Source organism: Euprymna scolopes, chromosome 19 (assembly GCF_053919585.1).
Source record: "Euprymna scolopes isolate OS-2025 chromosome 19, ASM5391958v1, whole genome shotgun sequence".
NCBI lineage: Eukaryota > Metazoa > Mollusca > Cephalopoda > Sepiida > Sepiolidae > Euprymna > Euprymna scolopes.
In genome coordinates, this window is record NC_136500.1 from 79,956,805 (window position 1) to 79,982,769 (window position 25,965).

The following is a 25,965-nucleotide window of genomic DNA, read 5'->3' on the forward strand; positions in this document are numbered from 1 at the left end:
CTGCCTTTGATGACCATTTCTAACCACTGGGCTCAGTCAAAGTTTTTTTTATTTAAAATTTTTTTAATTTCCAACAACTTTTCCTCTTTTTATATGAATCACTCTCTAACGCTCCTTAGAGTCCTGATTCAGAGGTGTGTGTGTGGGGGGGGGGTCATAGTATCACAATATGAACAAAGTTCAAAATAGAATTTTTTTTACATTTCACTTTAGTCCATGCTATTGTATTTTTTTTTCAAATTTTGGTAAATATTAAATTAATAGTGAATTAAATAATTAATAATAATTAAAAAGAAAGTAGAAAGTGAACCTTTAAACTCTCGCATTCCTTATTTTTTCCTTTAGTCCTCATATTCCATAAGTGATGTTTCTGACAAAGGGAAAAATTGCTGTTTTCATGGTCTGAATCTATCTAACACTTATCGTTAGCAAATTTTGACCTTGAAGTAGTATTTTTTAAAAACTCCTCACATCAAGTGGTTTCATGCCTTGTCTGGAGTAATTTTCATTTGAAAAAAAAAAATTCAAGATGTAATTATCAAAGTTATTTTGATTCGATAAACAGACACACATGAAATCATCTCATAATTTTATTAATATAGATTAACAATTTTTTTTTAATTTAACAAATCAATAAAAAGATAATAAAAATAATTTTTAAGTAATAAAAAATAATTTTGTCCATTTAAAAAATTTTTTTTTTTTACAATATTTGTAACTTGATTTGTGTTTTTTTTTTTCTTTTTATCAGAATTTGGTATTTGCAAAATGAGGTATTTTGAATTCTTGATAATACCTATTCATAGTCATGGTATCTTGGAATTTGGAAAAGTGTCGAGTTGGTTTTTTTCAGTCGAAAGCTACAATGGTCTTCTTCCTTCCAGGATGTCATGAATGGTGTTGAGACTTTCCTCTAGGGCAGCAATCATATCACTGGAATTTTGATGCGGTTTGTATGTGGTAATGTTAAAGCCTAAGCGTTCATCTTCAATAACGTAGCCTGGATAAAAAAAATGTAAAAATATTATTATTTATTGCAATGATATTCAATTCATTCAGCTTCTACTAAAAACAAGACGAACCACAAAAAATGCACCATATGCAAAACAATGCAAGAACTGCACTGTTATTGCCAAAAGAAAATTCAATTTTCCAATGTGAGGAATGTAGGAAGAACCTTGAAGATAACAGCTGGGTGCAAGTTGAGAATTCAACCTAATTACAAAACAAAACTACAGAAAATTCTTTACGTTTCGGAATTTTTGAGATGAGGATTGGTTATTCGTATTATTTGGATTCATCAGACTACTGTTCTCATCTTGAGTGTGATTTTCACAACAGGAGAATATCACTTGTGCAATAGATTTCTCCAAGTACTCTAACCACTGTGCCACAGGTCCTTGCAAAAGAACCCTCCTGAAAATTGAAGGTTCAATTCTCAGTGTGGACGACCAAAGAATATAATTGCAAATTACTTAGAACCACTATCCAGTCATGGCTGACTGAACGAGAGCATGCTATTCCCCGGAAGTAAATAAAGGGTTCTGTTTGAAATTCCATCCAAATTCCCAAGTTCAACAAGGTACACCTGAAGAAGGTCAGAGGTTACATTGACCGAAACATTATGAAAATGACACTCAAGATGAGAACAGTAGTCAAATGAATCTAAATAAGAAAAATCTTTGATATACATACCCATCACAAAGCAAAAATGTCATATTCCAAAAATTATGTTAATTGATCAAGTAGTTCCTTTTTTTTTTTACAACAAGAAAATCAAATTGTATGACATTATGTTTTGATCCACCATGTTTAATAAATAAGGGGAAGACAACTCAATTTTGACTATCAAGATTAAAATCAGCCTTGTAATGGCTACAATTTCCTATTGAAATTGCTAAAAATCAATGATTTTCTGTATTTAAAAAAATTACTTGATCAATTTACGTGATTTTTGGAATATAATATTTGTATTCTGTGATGATATGTATATGGTAAAGATTTTTCTGTATTTTTTTTTTTTTTAATCAGATTGAATTCTGGAACAGAACTGCTGAAATTGAAGTTGGGGTAATAGCTTTTGGAGATGAGGAATAACAGTATTTATAATTAAACAAATTTACTTAGGCCTCTGTTCAATCTTAAGAGACAATGGATATAATCTGTAAAGGGTGCTGCGTGCCTAATTGTGAAGCAAGAGTTGTACAATCACTGACCATACCTCCCCCGAGTTAGTACTGCGTGATTCCAGTGGCAAGGAGAAGTTCAGGATGACTGCAAACAATACCGAAATAAGTAGAGAACACGTACAACACTTGGTATTCCTAAATGGTCACCTATTTTAGTACTAACCAGGCTCAACATTGCTTAACTTTGTTGATCTAATGAGAACTAGGGTGTCAAACGTGATTAGACCATAAATGGATAAGTAATAAAAATGTGAAAGTAGAGAATGAGAAGGTTTATAAGTATTTGCTTTGACAAGAATTTCTTTGAGAAAGATTAATTCAGGGGCAGTGATGATATTGTTGCTTTAAATAACTTTTCACAGATAATAAAATGAAAAGAATGTTACATGTGAGGTAATCTATGCCAGTAAATAGTGATTATGTAGACTAGTGTGAATTTTGACAAGGGTCACTCGTAGTGCATGTCAGAATAACCCATATTTATAAAACAGGACTGTTTTCAAGGTTGAATGAAAGATGAGCGACAAGGCAGGAGAAACAGATCAAACACTGTAGACAAAAAGTCAAACGATGACATGTTTTCGTGTGAGAGAAATAAAGATTTTCAAATCAGTTCTCCCCTATGCAAATGAGACAAGCCGATGATGCATAAAAACTGATTATCTTAACGAATGTAACCGATGAATGTTTGTCTACGTTGCTCATTTCTTAAGGTAGAAAGAATAAGTTAAGAATTATTTAATTATTTAGTCTATATCTCTTTCTCTGGAAGTAAATTTTCTCCAAATAAAAACCTTGAAGAAACTTCAGTTAATGTCTCCTTGTGCCTTTGATGTGTGAAAATTGTTATTTCTCCAAGTTAAACAGATAAGGCGACAAACAATTACTAAACAAAGACAATGAAAAACAGAAACTATGCTGAGAATAAAAAGAGCATGTATAAACACCCTGCATGTATATATATTTATATATATGACTTTTATTTTATTTACTTTATTGATCACTCATTAATGAAAACATTACAAAAAAGACCAATGAATATTATTTCAATATAACAACATTCATTCAAATCAACTTCTTATATTTCTGAATTTTTGAGATAAGAATTGATTGTATTATCTGGATTCTTCCGACTATTATTCTCATCTTGATCTTGCACATTGATTTATATGAGATTATTTGTATCAATTGTTCTCATCTTGAGTGTTATTTTCACAATGTTTTGGTCGATGTAACCTCGGACCTTCTTCAGGTGTATCTTTTCAAACTCTGGAATCTTTCTGTCAAACTCGGGGATCTGTACAGAATTTCGAATGAAACTCTTTATTTAATCAATAGGGGTAGCTTACTCTTGTTCAGTTAACCATGACTGGGTGGAAATCCTAAGTAATTTGCAATTGTATTTTGAGTGTAGCCCACTCTTAGAACTGAACTTTAAACCTCCAGAAGAGTGCAACTTTAAAATTGAATTTTGCTAAGTATTTTATTCACTATGCTAAGAGTCTCTGCGAATTACTTAAGACTTCTACCCAGTTATGACTGATGAAATGAGGCCATACTACATCTATAGATTAAATAAAGAGTTCCATTCAATATTCTATGCAGATTCCCTAGTTTGACAAAAAGATTCCGAGTTTGACAAAAAGATTCCAGAGTTCGACAGAAAGATTCCGAGTTTGAAAAGCTACACCTGAAGAAGATCAGAGATTACATTAACCGAAACGTTATAAAAATAACACTCAAGAATCTAAATAATGCAAATTAAAACAAAATGAACCAACAAAACTTCTCCATGTGCAAGACCTATCTGCCCTCTCAAAGTCCAACTCTTACTCATCATGGTAGGAGAAGTGTCAACATGATAGTGTCAGAGTTACCCAATTAATAGGGCTCTGTTGAAAATACATGAGTCAGCATTTACCAAGATACACAGTATGCAAGACAATGTACAGCAAAGCATGATATTAACCTCCATCCTACTGTGAGAAGATACCGCATAAATACCCACATACATATTTTAGTTATTTTAATCAACTTTAAATCCATACCATCAAGTGGAACAATGCATATGTAGGCACCCTCCAAGAACTGAGGATAATGCTGTCAGTATACTTCTTACATTTATTAACATGCGATTAATTTAAACACGTTCTGAGAAGAACAAAAGATTTATTCAACCATATGATTGCCCAGTGATTGAAAGGGAGAGGGGAGAAGAGAGAGTTACTTATGTTTCAAGCACATTGCTTAATCATTATCCATTTGTCAGACCATTTCAGCATGTCTTCTCTCATTGAGGCTTCTACCAAGACTGAAGATCCTTTGACCAACATTCTCTTTCAATCATATCGCCTTTTTTTCAGCAAATGGAAACCACACCATACCAAAAGTAGTGCACTTTTTTTTCTTTTTTTTTTTTTTTTTACAGACTCACCACTTATCAAGGCCCAGAGGCCACTCGAGGATAAGGATCAATAGGGATACCATGGTCAATGGGACAATGCCATAGTAATTGTTAGTGGAAATTTGGTAAATTGGATTACTTAAGGAAAATGGCTCATCAAGAACTTGTTTATGTTGGACTTGAAGATGACCATATTATAGTCAACCGGAGAGCAGGTGGATGGAAGAGAGTTTCACAGGTGTGCAGTTCTAAGTAACTTTGTTCATGGAATCTACGTTTAGGTTTAGGCACAGATAAAGAGTAGGGGAAATTATTGATAGTGTTTTCAGCTAGACAAGTGTTTCTCGTGAAAGTTTGGCGAGTGAGGGGGGGGGGTCATAGATTGCAGCTCAGATGAGCATTTGCCATGAAAATAATAAAGCAGAGACAAGCTCACAACATGTCTTCTGTGAGATAGAGGTTGCAGGGAAGAGGCTACAAAGTCTATTTTGAACTCTGTCAAGGCAGGATAAGATCTTTCTAGCAACTCCTGCCCAGATTTGGCAACAGTACTCCATCCTTGGATGTACCTGGCTCTTATGTAGGTAGAGAATTGCATCAGCAGTGAGATATCTATTGGATCAATAGAAGGATCCCACTATTTTCCCAGTGACCTTGGCAACTTTTGGTGCAAGATTTGATGTATGTGTTCGATTTCAGATCAGGAGTGATGGTCAAGCACTATCATCGCAAAGATGCCTGAGCATCCCAGTTAGCATTCCCTGGTAGAGGTGATTTAAACAATTAGCCATAAACCAGTCCCTTCTCAAAGTGAGCAAATAAAGCCTGGGAGTGCACGCTTCTTAGGACCAATCAGACAATATCTCAGCCCAGTGCTGCAGCAATCTACTCTGTCAGACTTCTGTTTGAGGATGTATTCTTGACTTGTTAGAAGCGTCAAATAGAATTGTGTCAGCAGAGCGTTAATGCTGTCAACCACGGAAAGACCATACTAAGCATGTGCACCCAGAACCAATAAATAATAAAAACTTCCAATCTGTGGAACATGTTGCCACAAAATTGCTTCCCTGAGAGCTACAATATGGTTATCTTCAAATCCAAAGTCAATATACACTTATCAGAAACCAGCTACATACAATCAAATTTTATTCATGCCATTAATGTCATCATTTGACTATTTTATAAACCCTTATCCTCAAGTAGCTTTTAGCCTTGATAAGTGGTGGCTCATTAGTAAATATCCCTACCCTCCAAAAAACCAATTGTGATTTGGAAAAAGGCACCATTTTTCTTATAACTAAAAACTTTTTTTTAAATACATTATTTACGAACTGTATTTACCTGGGATCACCTAGGTGTAGACATATTGCGTTCAGACTATGATTAAAGTGTAGTATCCTTTCTGTTTTCCCAGTCAGAGGAGTAAGATATTGGAAAGCAAATAGCAAGTGAGACAACACCCATTGTAGATGCACCATATCAAGAACCCTCAAATGAGGCAGAGATTTTTATATTTCTTTGGGAATTTAGAATAAGCATTTATCTTAGCGCAATGCAATATTCTGATGTCTGTCGTTGAATACTGTCTAACTGTTTACTGTTTATACCCACCTAATCGATATTAATAGAACTTATTTACTCCACTTCTCATGCTAATGCCTGGTAGCTTTGAGGTTAAATGCCAGCATTTGAAGTTAAGGTTGACTTTGTGACTGGGTTCAAATCTCTCGACTGGCAATAATCATCACATTAATGAGAACATAAGTTTGAAACATGTTTGTAGGTTTAAAAATAATTATATTTATTTAAAAATATTATTGCTATATATACATATACACACAAAAATATACACATGCACACATATATATATATATATATATACACACATAAAAATATACACACATATCTATGCCATATCCTGTTTTGTTAAAAACTGGTTTTTAAACCTAGTAGGTGATGCCCTTTTCTCATCCCTATAACCTCTTTCCCACAGAAGAGACATTGTAAGGTTGTTTTATCATTATTTTCATGGCACGTGCTCGTCTGAGCTCCAATCTATGGTTCCTCCTTGCCAAACTTTCATGAAAAACACTTTCCTCCACTCTATCTGTGTCTAAATTTAAACGCCACTTCCATGAACAAAGCTTCTTTCCTAGAATTGTCTGCCTATGGAACATTGTTTCACTGGCCTGCTTCCTGATCAACTACACTATAGTAGCCTTCAAGTCTAATGTAAACAAGTTCTTGTTGAGCCATTCCCTTAAATAATACAAATTCTGCCCAATCTACACCATTAACGATTACTACACTACCACCTTACGTTCACTAACTCTTATCCTCAAGTGGCTTCAGGCCTTGATAAGTGATGGTCTCCTTGTAAAAAAATAAAAAAAATATGCACACATACATATATAAACACACACACATTATATATATATATATATATATATATATATATAAATAAATATAAAAATCAAACATGTGGTTTGTTCCAAATCGATAAACTAGAAATTTACATGCCTGTTTTCCGTGAAATTTTATAAGAGTGACTGTTTATCATCTAACGTTTTTAAATGTTAAAAAGTAAAAAATATTACCAAATTAAAAAAAAAAAAACTATTATTCGACATTGTTTCTTTTCGGTTGACCATTTTGAAATTACGAAAAATAATGATTCTGACTACACGTGTGTATAAAACAAACTTTTTTTTTTAAATCGTTAAAAGAGTAACACAGAAATTGTTAAATTTAAGAAATAAAGCATAAGTAAAAAAAATATTTATTTGTACTTATGCATTTAATGAACCAGATGTAACTCAGCTTGCGACTTGGATTTCTCCGGAACCACAGAAGAAAGAAGAAACAAACAATTCGATCGGTGGATGTGTGTTCCTCCCGGGCATAACAACATAACGACAAAAACCCTACTCACTGGGGATCGGCAATATATATATATGTATATATATACCTCCAAAACCTCGAAAGTCGTTCTTAACATGGGGAGATGGGTGGATTCCTAAAGCCATTTTTAACATGATGAGGTTGAGGTGTTTATAATATGCTGGGGCAAGTCGTAAAAATTAACGAAGTTGCTATTATTTATTGCAAAAAATGCTTAAACTTTATTTTTGTGACGAAAAAAAAACATGTTATTTTTGACAAACATTTATTAAGAAAAACAAATGACCGGTAGGTATTTTTGTTGTTTTGTGTTTTTTATTTAAAATTTTACTTTACTTTTTCTTTTCACATAGCGTTATTATTTCATCGGCAATGCTCGACTTTATCCGGCTGTTGACGTTATGTGAAAGCCGAACGCTGAGAAAATAATTACACAACACTTAAAGTTCAATTCATTCTATCAGTCTTTGGAAAATAAATATTTGAAATAAAGTGGCGCTTACGTTACCGTGCTGTTTTTTTTAAATTAGTATTTACACGTTAAATTCAGGTTTTAAAATATCTTTTTGTTTATTAAATTGTTAGGTGAGAGTACAGATAACCCAGTCAGTTTCTAATTTGTGGAAAATCTAGCTCCTGAAAAAAAACCAAAAAAAAACAACGGTACTCTGGATAAAAAGTACAAAAGTAAAAATTGGCTTAGTCTTGAAGGATTTCTCTGCTGATCAAGGAAAAAAACGGTAAAGTGTACTTTCTCTCCCCCTCTCTAAATATCTCTCCCTCTATCTCAATCTATCTCTCTATATCACCATCTCCATCTCTCTGAGCCCCTTTCTCTCTCTAATTCCTTCTATCTCTCTCCCCTTCTCTCCTTTCCTCTGTCTCGCTCCCTCTCTGTTTCTAACTCTCTCTATCTCTCTCTATCTCCTTCTCTTTCTGTATTTCCCTCTCTCACTTTCTCTTTTCTATCTATATATCTTCCTGACTATCTGTCCATCTCTAATCCCTCATCTTATTGTAGTCTCCTCAATTAATTACAGTGAATAAGGCATTGTCAAAACATGGATAAATCCTATTTTAGTCACCTAATTTACTTATTGTGAGAATAGAAATTATTTGGAAATTACTGCTACCTTGAACAGCACCAGGAGTAACTGGTAAATCCTTTCTAATTAACTTGATTATGGCAGCCATTCAGTGACAAAATGACATAGCCCTTGCTGCATGGGGAATACCTGCTACCTTGCTATCAAGTAGAAGAACTACTTATTCTGCTTTGAAACTACTATTAAACATTCAATTTTTAAAAAATCTCATGTTCAACATCTCCAAAACATCCAGTATGAAGAAAAATATTGCAGAAATGCTAACTTATTGTTTAGGATGAATGCACAATGGTACACAAATAATCACTTGAGGCTCTTGGTCGATCCTTGCAAGATTTGCATGGCAATGGCAGACCATTTGGGAATGCAGTAATATTGCTTACAGGAGATTTCAGACAAATGCTATCTGTAATTCTTCAATCAACACTGGCAGATGAAATAAATGCTTCTCTCAAATACTCTACTTTTTGGTGCCATGTGAAGACATTAAACTTAACTCAAAATATGCATGTCCAGTTGCAGACTGCTCGATCCGCACAGAAATTTTTGCATCACTTGTGCGAAATTGGGCACGGAAAAGTGCTGGCTGATCCGAGTTAAGGGCGACATTCTTTGACGTTTAACTTCTGTAATTTTATTACATCAAAAGAAGAGTTGGTTAAAAAGGTTTTTCCAGATATTCAAATTAATTATACGACTTCCACTTGATTGAGTAAACAAGCTATACTTGCAACTCAATACAAAGACGTCCATGAACTTAACACTATTATTCAACGTAAGATTCCAAGTGAGGTAGTCACATACGCATCCATCGACACTGTTGTGGAAGCAGATAAAGTGGTTAATTATCCAACAGCTAGATTTGCCAGGGATGCCACCGCATATACTGCAACTGAAAATTGGTGTACTAATTATCATGTTGTGAAATATAAACCAATCCAAGCTTTAAACAACAATCTTAATAGGATCTTTCACAGGTGGAGATATCTTCATTCCACGCATTCCTATGATTCCACCGGATACACCATTACACTTTAGGAAACTGCATTTTCCAATTTTATTGTCGTTTGCAATAACCATCAACAAAGGGAACAATCTTTACAATTGTATGGCTTACAGCTACACACCGACTGTTTTTTCACATGGACAATTTATGTTATGTGTTCAAGAGTCACCAAACCAGAAAATCTCTACATCAGCTAAGAAAATGGAAAAACAAAAACTGTGTACCCATACGAAATGTGAAATTAAACCTATAAGAAACATGCATTTTCTCATTTTGGAACTTTTTCCAAAGCGTCAATTTCAGCCACAGCAACGCGTGGTAGGGTACAGCTAGTGTGTGTGTGTGTGTGTGTGTGTGTGTGTGTGTATATATATGTGTGTGTGTGTATATATATATATATGACTAAAGAAGCTTTAAGTAAAAAAAAGAAAAAAAAGAAAAAATGTAAAAATGAAGAATGCAGTTTAAATTCCAGGAAAAAAAGAAACTAAATTTAACCTATCGCAGACTTAGCAACTACATAATCTTACTTCTAAAAAGTTTATAATTACATAAGAGAATTCAATTATATAAAGATCCTTAACTAAAATCGTTAAATAGAAATAGACTTGGCACTTCCATGATCCGATTTCTCAAAAGTCTTCAATTATAAAATAGAATTTAACTATATAATGATGAAAAAAGAAAACTTTCACTAAAAATTTTTAAATAGAAAACAGGGATCATCAGCTGCTTACCATGTAGCTGTTTCAGAGATTTAAAAACAGGACAGCTGTTAATTAAATACATGGCTCTCCAGTGGATAATACTACTTCCCCAATAAGAAAATGTAGAATAATATGGTTAATATTTATACTAATATATAAAAAAAAACTATTAATAATATATATAAGTAAATTTAAGAAGATTACAAGATCTATTCTGCGATATATATATATATATATATATATATATATATATATATATATATATATATATATATATATATATATATCTAGCAATGTAAATATTAGTGTGAACATTGATGAAACATATTTTTTATTTTCTATGATTTTTGATGACGAGTGTACATTAGTTAAATATATGTAAATAAATATATTTGAAAGAAGGAAAAAGAGAAAACAATTAGACTTACCAATTCCAAAGCCGTTGGGGACAACAGGAGCAAATCCTCCAAACTCAATGGCTGGACTACTGAGTGTTGATGTCGAAAGAATGATATGATTTATGAGTTGATAGTGTGGATCTGCAAAGAGGCCAGGCAATGTTCCACTCTGCTCAGCAATTTTACGTAGGGCAAACAAGTGTCGGTCGAAACCTTGGCCTTCATGAAAAAGAAAAAAATACATTTTCATTTTTTTTTTTATTAAGTCAGGGTAAATCTGATAAAACAATATGGTTTTATTGGATTTACCCTGACTTTTTTTTTTTTTTTTTTTTACATATGAAATATTTTTTTATTTCATGAAATAATCTATATATTAATACAATAGCATGTGTTATTTTCCGTGTCTGGGTCGTTTAATTGTTATGTACTTCCATTTCTTGTCATAAATAATTTTACCAAGAATTCTTCATAAGTTTTGGTTTCGGTTTCAATTATAGCTGATGGCACTTAAGTCATTTATTTTTTTTTATAAATAATTTTATCAAGAATTCTACATAAGTTTTGGTTTTAATTATCGCTGAAGGAACTCAAGTTATATATATATATATATATATATATATATATATATATAATATGAGCAAACAATTAATAAAATATGTTAAAAAAACACTTTGAAATGAGTTAAAAACATATTTAATCTGAAAAGGAAACACTAGATAAATGGATAGTCCTTAATCCGCGGAGTTTCGAAGAAATACTCTCCTTCTCATCAGAGGGTAGGAATTAGCAAAATGCGGGATCGGATTTTGCATGCAGAAGTATTTGATGAAACAACAAGTAAGTCAAAGATCTTACTTGAAAACAAAATAAGTCAAGCAGAGGGAATATGGTAAAGAAAAAGGTGATTACACATGAATGGATAGTCTGGTGGAAGATAAAAAATCCAGTGATGGTAAAATCCAAATGTAAAACTTCAAGAAAGTTAAAAGAATTTCCATTTGTACGAGTAAAATCCAAAGACATCCCGTAATTGGAAGATATAATATATATATATATATATATATATATATATATATATATATATATATATATATATTTCATAAGTTTTTATTTTGGTTTAGATTCAAGCTAATGTACTACAGTCATATGGATATATATATATATATTTTTTTTTTTTAAATCACAACTTTATAATACATAAAACTCCATAGAACATAGCTCTATAATAATATATAAGAAATCTACAAGAATTAAAATATCATATTTAAGCGTATTTTACAACCGGGCTTTGCAGTTTTAACAAAAAAGCTACAATATCAGAGCGTCTCCATTTACACTGAACATCTACAAAATGCCAACTTCAATATATTACATATGAATGAGTCCACTGGAATTTCCACAGGTCCCGCTAGTAATAATTATTTTGTTACATATGCAAAAGGACATCATCAATGCATTGAAATGTTACCATTTAGTTCTTTTATTTTGAGAAGGGAAAATTTTCTCCCAAAATTATCAAAGATCTTACACCATCCCAGATATTTTTTATTTATCTATATATATATATAAGACAAAACGTCCGCACACGTTTTTGTATGCCCAGCAAAGGCTTTTTTTGAGAATAAGGGTGGAGATTTATATGATTTGGTTTCGATTCTAGCTGATGGCACCAAAGTCATATATATTTTTTTTAGTTTTGATCTCACTACTACATATTAGGTTTAATATGATAATTGATTAAGAATTGTCTTTATAATAATAAATATGTAATCTGCATGAATTAAAATATCATATTCAAGTGTATCTTACAATCAGGCAATGCTGAGCAGCCTGCTAGTAGCTAATAAACTGTTTTTTTTTTACCCTCCACCCTCTCATTTTTTTCAGGATGTTCACACATAATAAAAGTAGAATCTCGTGTGGAGGTGGTGGGGATTTAACAGAATGAGTTAATCTACAAATTTATACAATGTACATCTTTCTCATTATTGTTATTTTTTTTAAGGTAAAAAAAGAAATAATGCCGTAGTGATGCCAATACAAAAACCAAACAAACCAAAATGAAATTGCTCCATTCGTATTACTTGGATTCTTCGCACTACTGCTCTCATCTTGAGTGGTATTTTCACAATGTTTCAGTCAATGTAACCTCTGACCTTTTTCAGGCATATCTTGTAAAACTCTGGAAACTTTCACAACGTTTTGGTCGATGTAAGTCTTAACCTTCTTCAGGCGTATCCGATTGAACTCTGGAATCTTTCTGTCAAACTCGGGAATCTGCACAAAGCCATGGCATAGTGGATAAAGTACTTAATAAAATTCAGTTGTAAAGTTACACTCCTCTTAAAGTTAGAAGTAAAATCCTCTATGAAAGGCAACACTCAAAAGAATACAATTGCGAATTATTTGGGACATCTACCCAATCATGGCTGACAGAATGAGTGTATTCTACTTCCATGGATTAAAGGGTTCTGTTTGAAATTCTGTGTTGATTTCTATGTTCGACAGAAAAATTCCAGACTTTGACACAATACACCTGAAAGAGGTCGGAGGTTACATCAACCAAAACATTGTGAAAATAACACTCAAAATGAGAACTGTAACCCAAAAAATCCAAATAATCATTCTCATCTCTCAAAAAAAAAAAAAAAAAAAAAAAAAAAGAAAAATGCAGAAATGTGAAATTGTTTCAGTCAAGAAAGTTCAATCGTTCTACTAAAGGTTAGAAATAGTGTTTAAAAAAAAGAAAAGAAAAAAAAGAAAAGGAAAAGGACAAATGAACTTACCCATTGCAGCTTCTTTGGTTAACTGAAAATGTGCTTTCGAACAATCTTGAAGAGTTGCAGACATTTCCGCAACAGAGGCTGGAGAATTAAAAATTGCCTCACAAGCTTTTCTTGTAGCTAAGGTGCCCGACCTTACAGTTTCTGTTCGACCATGTTTGTAGGCGGACGTACTGCAAGACTCGTAGGTGGCAGCACGTTTACCAGAACTGAGTTTGTAGTAGGCCATCTGTTAAATAGTCAGAGAGGAAAATTAAATTCAGATGTTGAAAAATAAAATATTCAATTCAATTAATTTGGCAAAAAATAAAATACAGTTGTCGTGTAGTAAAACGGTGATAAAAATTTACTCAGAAGACGATAAAGTAGCCCCAATGTTGTTGGTTGGTTGGTTGTTTTTGTTTTACGGCATATCAACCCTTTTCAGGTTATTTAATGCTGAATCCAAAGACTTTGAAGAAAATTTTTTTTAATAGAATATATTTGTTGTTTTCACATCGGTTTCTATTTAACCCATAGTTGGGACCCTAACAGGTACTACCACTCCGGGTCAGAGTGGACCTGGGAGCAATGGTAATTAAAGGATGGCTCCACACTCCCCAAAGCCCACAAGCTGGGACCTCACCACTGGATATAGTTTAAGGTCATATCCAGAACCCCCATTGAGGGACTTTTACCCTCTGCAGGGGGGCAGTTGGCGTATTCTAATGCCCCACCGACAGGGCCCCGAATGTTGTATTTTATCTGTTTCCATGTTGCAATTATGCACAGAACCACTTTCATCTTTGCTCCTCCTATTGTATCCTCACCGATGGGGTTACTGTATTGAGAAAATCTTTTAATTCACAAGATGCTATGCAAACATTCATGTCTGTGGTAACTTTAATGTTCATAATGTTAAACGAGTAATTCACTCATAACAAGATTGATGAGGATGGGAGGTTTTGTCATGACTTTTACCTTGCTTATGATCTAACACAGATTCTAGACAAAACTATTTATGTACTCGATACCGACTGACATTTTGCAAGTCTTTTTCACCTTTTCTGACAACTTGTCCTGAACTGTGCTTCTCCATTGTTCTGTCTTCACTGGGATCTTCCAATCACTCAGTTGAAGATAAAAAAAAAGAAGTGCAACAAGACTTCTGAAGTCCCTCTCCATCTCAACGTGTATCGATACTCAACGGCTGATTTGGACCGTGCCGTGTAACCTTGAAGAAATTCCAATTGAAACTAAACTGCCAGCACCATCACCATTGCTCACAAAAAGCACCATCTCAATTGCTTTCAACAAATTAGATATTCTGCAATCAAAACCACTGCAAAAAATTTTTAACAAATGTGAGAAAATCATATGCCCAATCCGTTAAATCTGGAGTGGTTCAGCAGCTGTTTGGTTTCCACAAGTTTTGGTGTATAACACAGGGCTCTGAACAGATTTGTGACCTCTATTCCAACCATCATCAATGAATCAGAGGCCATTTCCACAGTATCTGATAAATCCACACTTTTTGCAAAAAACTTTGCATCAAATTCTACTCTTTTCAACACACCTGAAGTTCTGATTGAAAACACCGAGTGATATCCACATTTGTGTCCGGGATGTTGTCAAACTTATCAAGAAACCCTGATGTCAGCAAAGCGACTGGTCCTTATAACATTATTTATAATAATAGTGACTAAGAAGTTGCAATCTTATAAAGCTGTTCAATCATTGCTTAAAGGAGGAAAAATGAGAACCACATGAAAAAAAAATATTTTTCTCTTATATTTCTAATAGAAAATTTTTTTTTTTAATTTTCCAATGTTTCTATCATTTTCTAATTTTCATGTTTCAGTTTTGATAGAGTTTTTTTTCTTTTTTAATATCTACTATCTGCTTGTCTTGTATATCTACCTGCCTATCTATGCATTGCATGGAAAGAAATGACATGAGAATGATATGATGGATGTGTAATGCCAGTCTTAAAGACAGACTTTTTTCTGATGACCTCAGGAATATTAAAACTGAGCAGTATAGGAAGATGTGTGCAAAAAATTAGACTTTGAATGTCCACATTGAAAGAATGGATGAGAGTTCTTGGGTTAGTAGGTGTAGAACACTGCTTAAGAAGTTGCAACCAGAACTAACTCCTGTGCTAACAAAACTGTTCAATCACTGTTTAAAGGAGAAATGCTTCTCATCATCTTGGAAAACTGTCAATCTACACAGTATTTAAAAATACTGGAAACTGGTCTTCTGCATCTTAGTACAGACTAGTCTCATGTGCATCTGTGATAAACCAACAAGTCGCCAATCATCTGAACAGAAACGGCCTACTCAATAACAAGTAATATGGATTTTGCCCCCCAAGCTCAACAGCTGATGTGTTGACTGTAATATCACACAAAATCAGTGAGGCTTCATTTCTGAAGTAATAGTTCAATAGTTTGACATATTAAAGGCCTTTAATATGGTTTTGCCTAAAGATTTACTTCACAAACTTTGATGCAAGTCTTCAATTTCAAGTCTAAAGTTAGAATCAATAATAGAAGCTTACCAAAGCAGGGGATTTTATTCAAGGAGAGAGCCATTCAGTTAAATAGTTTTCCTCCTCAAACTGCTGGATTTTGGAATTCTTTTCCACTTTCCTTCTTCCCTGATTATATTAGTATGCATAAATTTAAATGCAATTCTGAACACTCTACATAGTATCACTGCAAACATGATCACAAATAGTAGCACATTATGTCCAAGTGGCAAAATGCCTTGCTTTGGGTGAATAAAAAAATAAGAAAAACTTGCTAGCTATGGAATATCTGAAAATATCCTCTCAATCATCAAATTCTTAGGTTTATATTAGTAGTGGTTGATGGACAGAAATCAGAAGCACATCGTATCAAGGCCAGCATTCCGGACCCAATTTACATTAATGATCTCTCAAATCATTTGTGAACATTTATGCAGATGACACCACTATCTATAGCAATACTTTGAAGAGCATTAATGATAGGTTGTTGGTTTTTTTTGTTTTGCAGCATATCAACCCTTTTCAGGTTATTTAATGCCGAATCCAGTTATTTTGAAGAAACATATTTTTAGTAGAATATATATATTTTTTTCAAGTCAGTTTCTATTTAACCCATAGTTGGGACCCTAACAGGTACTACCATTCCGGGTCATAGTGGACCTGGGAGCAATGACAATTAAAGGGTGGCTTCACACTCCCCAAAGCCCGCAAGCTGGGGCCTCACCATCGGATATAGTTTAAGGTCATATCCAGAACCGCATTAATGATAAAGATCTTTCTGATTTTCTCTCTTCTAACCTGGAACACGCGCAACAGGGAGAAAGGTGGCTGATTACCTTTAATGCATTTAAAATCAAGCTTCTCTCCTTTCACCACTAATGCATGGATACTCATTTTGTTCCAATTGAAATGAATGGCACTGTCTTTCCTTGAAGAAGCCCCTTGCTTTGATAAGCTTCTGGAACTGACTTTCACTTCAGACTTGAAATGGAAAACTTGCATTACATCTGCTGCTAAAGTCGATGGAAAAATGGTTGGATCATTCTATCACTCCAGAAGATATCTCATGCCTGATGCCTTCCTCTACCTTTGTAAGAGTCAAATGCATTCTAAGATGGAGTACTGTTGCCGCATCCAGGGAGGTGTTGCTCAGAGCACCTTTTCCTGCTTTGACAGAGTACAAACCAGACTTCGAAATTTAGTGGGGGGGGGGGGGGATGTCCTATTCTTTTACCTACAGCCACTTTCTTACATAAGAGACCTTGCTAGTCTTTCCTTGCACTATCATTATTTTCATGGTAGGTTCTCGATTGAGCTTCAATCTTTGGTCCACCCTCTCCGTAAAACATTAACAAAAACCCGCCTAGTTACAACTGCTGTCAATAATTTTCCTTTCTCTCACTATGTACCTAAAACTAAATGGAACTTCCATGAACAAAGTTTGTTTCCTAGAATTGCTTGTCTGCTGAGCACAATATCGTGGGGCTTCTTCTCAGCTGACTAAAACAGTTCTGCCTAGTTTTAATCATCATGGTGACAAATCCAAAACCAGAATAATTTACAGCAGCTTTCTTGACTTTGTCTTTACTTGATTTTGACAGCATTCATCCAAGATGGGTTAAGTTGGCTCCTTCGATAGAGCACATAGGATTCTGGATGAATGCAGACCATAAACAATGGTTCACAGCAGTTAAGATAGTTATAGATAGCCAGTCCAGGGAGCAGCGGTGAATACTGTGGATCTGAGGTAACCACATCTTAAACTGGCCTCCCGAGTGTCTTCTGGAGCTATTGCTTCGTGAATGAACTCTCCTGCATTGCAGTATGTAGTGTGGTCAAATCAACAAAATCCCCCTTTGAAAACAAAATGGTGCCAGCAGAACTTCAGAATTCATTGGAGACACTATAGGTCAAAGACGATTAATCTTTTGAGAGCCACAACTCATAAGTGTCGATTAATAAAAATAAAAAGTTCAGAGAAATATCAAATGAGAAATTGTTACCTGGATGGCCAACTGCATCACAGAATCGGGACTGAGTTTCTTTCCTTTCACATAAGATTTATTGAATCCCTTATAATCCAGAAAATCCTTCTCCAATGTTCCAGTGACATCATCAAATCTAGCCTTGGCTTTCAAAATCGCGTCTTTCATTTTTGAATCTAAATTGAAATCTGAAATGTTGAAAATTATGTCAATTATTTTGGTTTTGAAAGTTAAAAAATTCAAATCTTGTTTTTTTTTTTTTTTAATTTTAAAACTTTTTTGGCACAATGACGAACAACCCTTTTCTGGTGGGAGCTTTTAAGCTCCCCACATTTAAAAGCTTTCTTCCCAAACTGCCTCGTCTTTTTGGAGGGAGACAAGTAAAATGAAGTCAGTGCTGTTTTCATTTTGAAATGTCAGCACCCATCAGCTTGGCTGAGGCTGACAAATGTTTATAAAACCTCGCTGGTGTCAATGTAATCAGAGGACACAGATGCAAAAGGTCAAACCTACTTGGCTGACATCAGGATTTGAAAAAGAAAATAACATTTTAGACTTTTTGTTATTAATATCTATCTATCTCCCTCTGTATCTCTCTCATGTTTTTCGACGAGAGAAGAATTCAGTTGGATTTTAGATGTCGTTCAGCTTAGATCAATTTTTAAGTTCTAAGAACAAAAACTCCTTAAATTTTATAAGAAAATGTGCCTGTTGTTCATTTCATACAGCGGTCCTGACAGTAATGTCGCCGACAGAGAGCTTGAAGAGAAGACACATCAGCAGACACAGCCGACAACATATCAATCATCTGATGCAGACGTACTTATCATTTTATTGTGTCTGATACCTGCGGAGATAGTTTCTGTAGCCAGGATGTAACATCCGTTTCAGAAACATCCCCACAACATGGACAAACTGAGACACTCTCCCTGCCAAACGTTTTTGCCATATTTTATTTAAATAATCGCAGACATATTTTCAACATTTTTGAGATTATGATCAATGATGTGGATGATTCAAACTACTATCATTCTCATCTTGATTTTAATATATCTACAGCATCGAATGAAGGCAACATGTAGCAATACATACCAAGAAGAGATGGACAACCTAAAAACTCCCTGCAGAAAGTATGACATTTGAAAGAAATCTGCATCACACATGAAAAGAAATTACCTCAAAACATTTTTTTTTTTTATTTATGGAAATCGCATCAGACAAGGCATGAAGCCACTTGATGTAAGAAGCTAAAAATGCTTCAAAGTCAAAGTATAGGTTCTGACCCCAAGAAACAATTCTTCCCCCTTTATCAGAAACACCGCCCATAGAATGTGAGGACTAAACGACAAAATAAAGAAAACGAGAGTTACGAGGCTACCAAAAGTAAACCAAAGAGCCACTTTATACCACAACGTGATTTGTCTAAAAAAATTCAGAGGATACGTAATCATCAGGACAGTGTGCTTGAGCTGACCATAGAAAACGTCTAAAAACTGTGAGTATTTCATGCAAATGTGGAAAGATATACAAAAGTGAGAAGAACATCGGAAAGCCATAATATGTGGAAAAATTGAAAAATCAGGTATTGCTGACCGCATATGGAGGAAAAAGGAAATCAATTACCCTTGTGGGATGAAGTAAAAATTAAAGACAGATGAAGGACCTTGTTGTAATTAATTTTGTGTCGTTTACTATAACTAAAGATAAACATCATCTGGAGACAGTTGTAAAGAACTTGAATGCTAATGTGTGAACTATTTATTTGGAATATGGCTTTAAATAATTTTTAACCAAAAATTTAATATATTAAAATACGTCAACAATCGGCAATGTACATATAGCAATAAAAATTTAAGTCAAATCAAATTAACTCAAATATTAAGTTTCATGATTATCCGCTTCTATAATCGAGCATTCATATACAATTTTCACAAAAACAAGACAACAAATAAATTAGAGCATCATAAATACACAATATTGTGTATTTTTTTCTCATTGTTACAATTCTTTCGAAACCATCTGGACAATTTGAAACTTTGTTATTTAAAAATATTCCAGAATTACCTCTCTTCAGACGGTTAAAAAAATACCTACCTCCCCTCAGATTTTTTAGTTTAATCATTTACCAATTGCTATGAAATTTAAGAATACCCCTTTTTTTGTATTCCTATTTTTTTTAAATTTATGTTTCAACTAATTATCTATCTTTATACTACTATAATCCACCGTGAGTTTCTAACCTAAGTAAATTTTTTTCCTAAATTATTTAATTTATCTATTTTCAAAGTACTGGACGACACCTTCAAATCCTCGATTAAATTTATATGTCTCAGCTATATTCTAATTCAATATCAGAAAGTTTCGGATCTTTTGTTTTTATCTACGATCTTCTGATTGATTTTACTTAATGTTTTATTCCGTAAGAAGAAATTGTAATTAAGAGATTAGTCTAAAAAGTTTTTTTTAACAAATCAAAAATTAATCTACATTCCATACTCGTTAAGTCAAGAATTTAAAATTTATTTTTATAATTTTATCGCTGTATAATCATTCAAATTTCCTTTATTTATCTCTTCAATAACGATTCTTAAATTCCTGTGTTCAAAGGGAGATAAATCTGGTTATTTAATCCGTATCGATTCACGAAAATCTCCTAGTTGTAAGTGTTTAAACTTCTATATTTTGACTTTAGTATTTACTAGCAGGGGTACCCGGCGTTGCCCGGGTGTGGAGAAATGGTGTAATAAAGGGATCGGGGGGGGGGGTCAAAACAACTGTAGGCAGCCCGGGTTGAGATAGGTGTTTAAAGAAGAAAAAAAAGTGGTAGTAGGCAGGTAGGCTTGAACCCGTAACGTGAAGGAGGAAAAGAAGGTGTAAAAAGAAAAAACCTACTGTCTGAGATGATGTGTCTATTGCAAAACCAGAAGTCCTGAGCTTTGGAATTAAGGGTAGTCAATCGAAAATATTGTGAAAATATTGATGCAAAAACCGACCTCTCGTTGTAAAAGAAATGGTCTAGTCGAGCATGAAAGAATTAATGCTTTTGGCCAATTTTTCAATATTTGTTGTCCAAGAGACCATGCTTTAAAACGATACCAATTTTGTCACATTCCGAACCAGTAAGTTCAACCGCTTGGTATCGTGAATAACAAATCGAAATCTGTTCAGATATGTATTAATCAGTGTTTTTTTTTTTTAACTGTCTGAAGCAAGGCTATTCTGGAATATTTTTTAAATAACAAAGTTTGAAATTGTCTGAATAATCTCGAAACAATTGAATCAAAAGGAATATACAATGTGATGCTCTAATTTTTTGTTGTCTTGTTTTTACAAATATATATATAGTGTATTTATTTACACAAATATTATTGGCTACATATATGTATACATGTTTCTGCTGCAATCCCTTAAGTGAAATGTGTCTTCAGGCCAGATTTTTTTCTTGTAAACATAGAAAAACATCTGGCCGGAAGACACTGTTTCTCTTTAGGGGTTACAGCAGAAATATGTATGTACATACACAACCAATAATGTTTGTATAAATAAATACACTATAATTAGGTTCTGCTTGTCATTGAGCACTCTTTGATAAACACTGGAATTTCAGTGGATCTACATCTAGGAAACAATAATGATACAATCAATATATATATATATATATATATATATATATATATATATACACACACACACACACACTGGTAATAAACTTTTATTCATATAAACATAATTTGGCTACACATTAAAAAAAATACTTCAGTCAATTATAAAAAGACTGATTTCTTCAAGCTAGAATGTCCTTTCTTTACTTTCATTTAATGAAACAAGGAAAATTCAATCTTTAAAAAGGTCATGTGATTAATAGCAAAATATTTTAAGATCAAACTTAATGCTGATCTTTTTTAATTCTTTCAAAAACATTTAAATCAAGATTAAATAAGAGAATATGTGGTAATGATGTAGAGAGACAGTGAAATAAGCGGCCACGGTTATCATGCGCCTACTGCAAGGAAACAGTGGTACGTAAACCTAAAACCATTAAGATACATAACAAGGGCGATTATGCAAATATAGGCGCTGAAGGAGCAGACTATTTCCTAAAAAAAAACAAAAAACTTTTGTCATTTGAACGTTTTCTGTTTGTGGTGAAAAAACAAGAAGGAATTCTGCTGCTTATACAGAGAGTGAACATTTTAGTTGCTTATACAAAGAGTGAACATTTTAGTTGCTTATACAAAGAGCGTACATTTTAGTTGCTTATACAAAGAGTGTACATTTTAGTTGCTTATACAAAGAGTGAACATTTTAGTTGCTTATACAAAGAGTGAACATTTTAGTTGCTTATACAAAGAGTGAACATTTTAGTTGCTTATACAAAGAGTGAACATTTTAGTTGCTTATACAAAGAGTGAACATTTTAGTTGCTTATACAAAGAGTGAACATTTTAGTTGCTTATACAAAGAGTGAACATTTTAGTTGCTTATACAAAGAGTGAACATTTTAGTTGCTCATACAAAGAGTGAACATTTTAGTTGCTCATACAAAGAGTGTACATTTTAGTTGCTTATACAAAGAGTGAACATTTTAGTTGCGAGTGAAAAGAATAAAATAATCCAGCTTGAAATACGTATTCTTTCAACTTGAAATAATTTACATGACTGAAATTGGAATTAATTGCCTAAATACATTCTTCAGTGATGTAAATTATAAAAATATTTGAAAATTACGTTCTAAGAAGTCGCAGATGAGCAAAAACCCTGTAAACCACACTGTAAGAAAATAACTATCAACAAACTGAAAGGAGCAATTAAAGACACTTTAGACAAAAGTGATAAATGTATGTCTATTTCATGGTCTCTACAAAACTATTTACCTTTTTTTTTTAACTTAAGATTTATTTAGAAATTGTAAATATATCTTTCAGAGCATTAATATGAATCTCAAGGTCATTAGAGTTAAAGTGGGTCAATCTTCAATGAACAGAATATATTACTAAGCGAACACACTAACCGTAACTGCCTGGTTAAAAAAAAAAAAAAATGCACACTAGTTTTTGTCCAGTATTTCCTCTATATTAGATAGCAAAAGAAAAAAGAAAAAAAAAATTCTGTATGATGTATGTACCCATGATGAAAGAAAAAAATCATATTCCAAAAATCATAAATTGATCAAATAGTTGTATTTTTATAAAGAAAATCATTTTAAGCGATTAATGGGAATTCGTAGGCAATACAACAAAAATATAACAAATTTGAATTATTGTTGAATTATCTACCCGTGTTTATTGAGATTGTTTTCAAAGTGGCAACGCAAGACAGTCGCTCCTAGGGTGATCTTAAAAATTTGATTTTCTTATTTAAAAATAAAACTGCTTGGTCAATTTATGTGATTTTTTTTAATATGATATTTTATCTTGTTTTTTAAAAGAACCCATACATTCTATTAAATATTTCATTAGAAAGTAGTTTTATTCTTTTATCTTTATTTCTGAATTCATTCAGTTCATTCTTAAAATACTTTACATCTGTGCCATTTGTAATTTGGGGTGATCATTTTTTTTTTTTACAAGAAATATATTAAACTATCAGAAAAAAAAAAAATTGATGGAAATCTTTTTGCCAATAAATTTCCAGTAGAAAATTAAACATTAAAAAAGGAGTGGAATTTACTATATATATATATATATGTGTGTGTGTGTGTGTGTGTGTGTGTGTATATATATTATTCGTTTTTGTTTTTGCGATACGTTTTGAATGGATTCAATTATTTACGAAAGTGTATTTTTACCTAAATGCGAGTTGGGAATAATTTTCCCTTTAACAAACTTGGTACCCCCACATGGGGAGCGGTATACATATTGTTTTTAAAATATAATTTTTAAAATATAAATTATATATATATATATATATATATATATATATATATATATATATATATATAATTTGTCATTTATTCATTATATGCTCTGAAATTACATAGAGCTTCTTAAATAAGGAGATATACATATATATACTAACCAAGATGTTGAACACACTTGGAGGAGTCAACAAAAGTCGATGCTTCAGTACCAGGGTGGATCGCAGGCCTTTCTATCGAATCCTTGACGGTTTCATTAATGTAACGGAGTACAGCAACTCCATCTCCCCAAGAGTGCTCAAAGTTGATGCTGGCACGTCCATCAGAGGAAATTACTGGATTGATAGACTTGTCAAACCACCTGCACAAAAATAAAAAAAAAGGCATAATATCTACTTGTTATTTGGCATCATATAATTGTTAATGATGATTAAAATGACAAACATACAAGACAATAGTTTCTTGAATTTTTGAGATAAGGATTAATAATTTGTATCATAAGGATTGTTCAAGCTACTGTTCTCATCTTCAGTGTTATTCTCATGTTTCAGTCAATGTAACCTTTGGCCTTCTTCAGGTGTATCTTGTCTCGAGTAAAAATTCATTAGAAAACTTTTATCTTGGAAAAATTTGTTTTACTCTGGAAAAGACAAACAAAATCAAGGGAAATAATTCATCACCAGGGCAGTGCTTGTTTATGTAATTTTTTAAAACAATGCATTTCAGGTGAAAACATTATGTACTTATGTGTTATAGTGAAATTAATATAAATTTCCAAATTTACGAAAAATGATCCAGTAATTAGAAGTAAAAATAGAATTTATTGAATTATCAAGTTTTATCGTATGTTTTAATGTGGAAGGGTTGTGCGACTAATTACATATGACAAACAAGGGAGGGAACTTTTGATTTAAATTAAAGGTTCAACATCCTTAAACACACTATCTGAGAATGTAATTGTGGCTAATTTTTTTATTTAAAACACTTCTAGCACATCATCTACTAGATCATTTTTTTTTTGTAGTTTTTAAAATGTATACTAATTTTGCCATGACACATAAGCACGTAATAATGTTTTCACCTGAAATGTATTGGTTCAAAAGATCACTAATGTAAACAAGTACCTCCACAGTGGCTCAGCAGCTGTCCAATTTTGTCTTCTTAAATTGCTGCGTCATTTACGACATATCTAAGCCCATTCGAAACTCTAGGGATCTTGATTGAGAAAGTGTCCCTCCTCCTCCTCTGGTTCAAGCGGAATTGGCAGTGAAATAGTTTTGCAGACCTCTTTCTGATGCAGGAGGGAGATTATAATGGTTGTTTGGTTTTACGACATATCAACTCTTTCCAGGTTATTTAATGCCGAATCCAGTAAGTTTGGAAAAAATGTTTTTCTGCTTCAAGTTCTTTATATCTTCAAATGTTTATACATGGTGTTTAGTTTGGTTGTTTTGTAGAAAAAAATTTTTTTTCCTGTTTTTGGCTTTGCAGAAAATGATTGAATTTTGGCAGTCAAATTGTAGATGAAAATGAAATCACGATGTAAACATCAGCACTGTAGGGGGGAATAAAACTATGCTCCCAAAGTCAACATTTGTAGGGAAGATCCCGTAGACCCTTAACCATTCAAGTAGCCAATGCTTGAACTCTTCCCAGATTCTGAATAGAGATATGAAGCAGAAGCTTTGACATCAAACTAACAGCGGTCCGATGAGAGAAATAAAATAGTAAAAATAATTTCACAAGTGAATCAGCAAATGTAACGTCAAATGAGAAATAGGGAACTCCTTGCTTTGTTCTTTTTTTTTTTATGCAATTTTTATATGCCTCAGGCGAAAATAAATTATCTTACTACTATCTTGGGCAACACCAGGTAGCCCTGTTAATTCAAAATAAAGTGTAGCATAGTATAAAATGTTTTACCTATTTGTGCCATCTCCATGCAGAAATGTTTCAATCATCTCCATTGGTGTCTCCACAGAGTGACAATCTAAAGAAATCACAAATGTCGCACTATCTACCATTTTTAGAGTTTCTTCATTACCTGAAAATAGAAAATTCACATATTAATTTGCCATTTCTATAATAAAGAGCAATGCGTACATATTTCTGTG

General features: G+C 33.0%; 1 protein-coding gene across 3 annotated transcripts in view; it reads right to left on the reverse strand.

Moving 5' to 3' along the window:
• Positions 1-574: 574 nt before the first annotated feature.
• Positions 575-25,965, reverse strand: part of LOC145239780 (carnitine O-palmitoyltransferase 2, mitochondrial-like) — an 85,769-nt gene continuing 60,378 nt past the window's right edge. For all 3 annotated transcript variants that reach the window (XM_080103254.1, XM_080103256.1, XM_080103255.1), the window contains 6 exons: positions 25,775-25,895; positions 24,013-24,212; positions 18,013-18,182; positions 13,501-13,726; positions 10,742-10,930; positions 575-1,000 (listed from right to left, as the gene is read on the reverse strand). In XM_080103254.1, the coding sequence (XP_079959380.1) occupies positions 861-1,000; positions 10,742-10,930; positions 13,501-13,726; positions 18,013-18,182; positions 24,013-24,212; positions 25,775-25,895 (1,046 nt within the window). In that variant the 3' untranslated portion in view covers positions 575-860. The remainder of the gene's footprint in view (positions 1,001-10,741; positions 10,931-13,500; positions 13,727-18,012; positions 18,183-24,012; positions 24,213-25,774; positions 25,896-25,965) is intronic.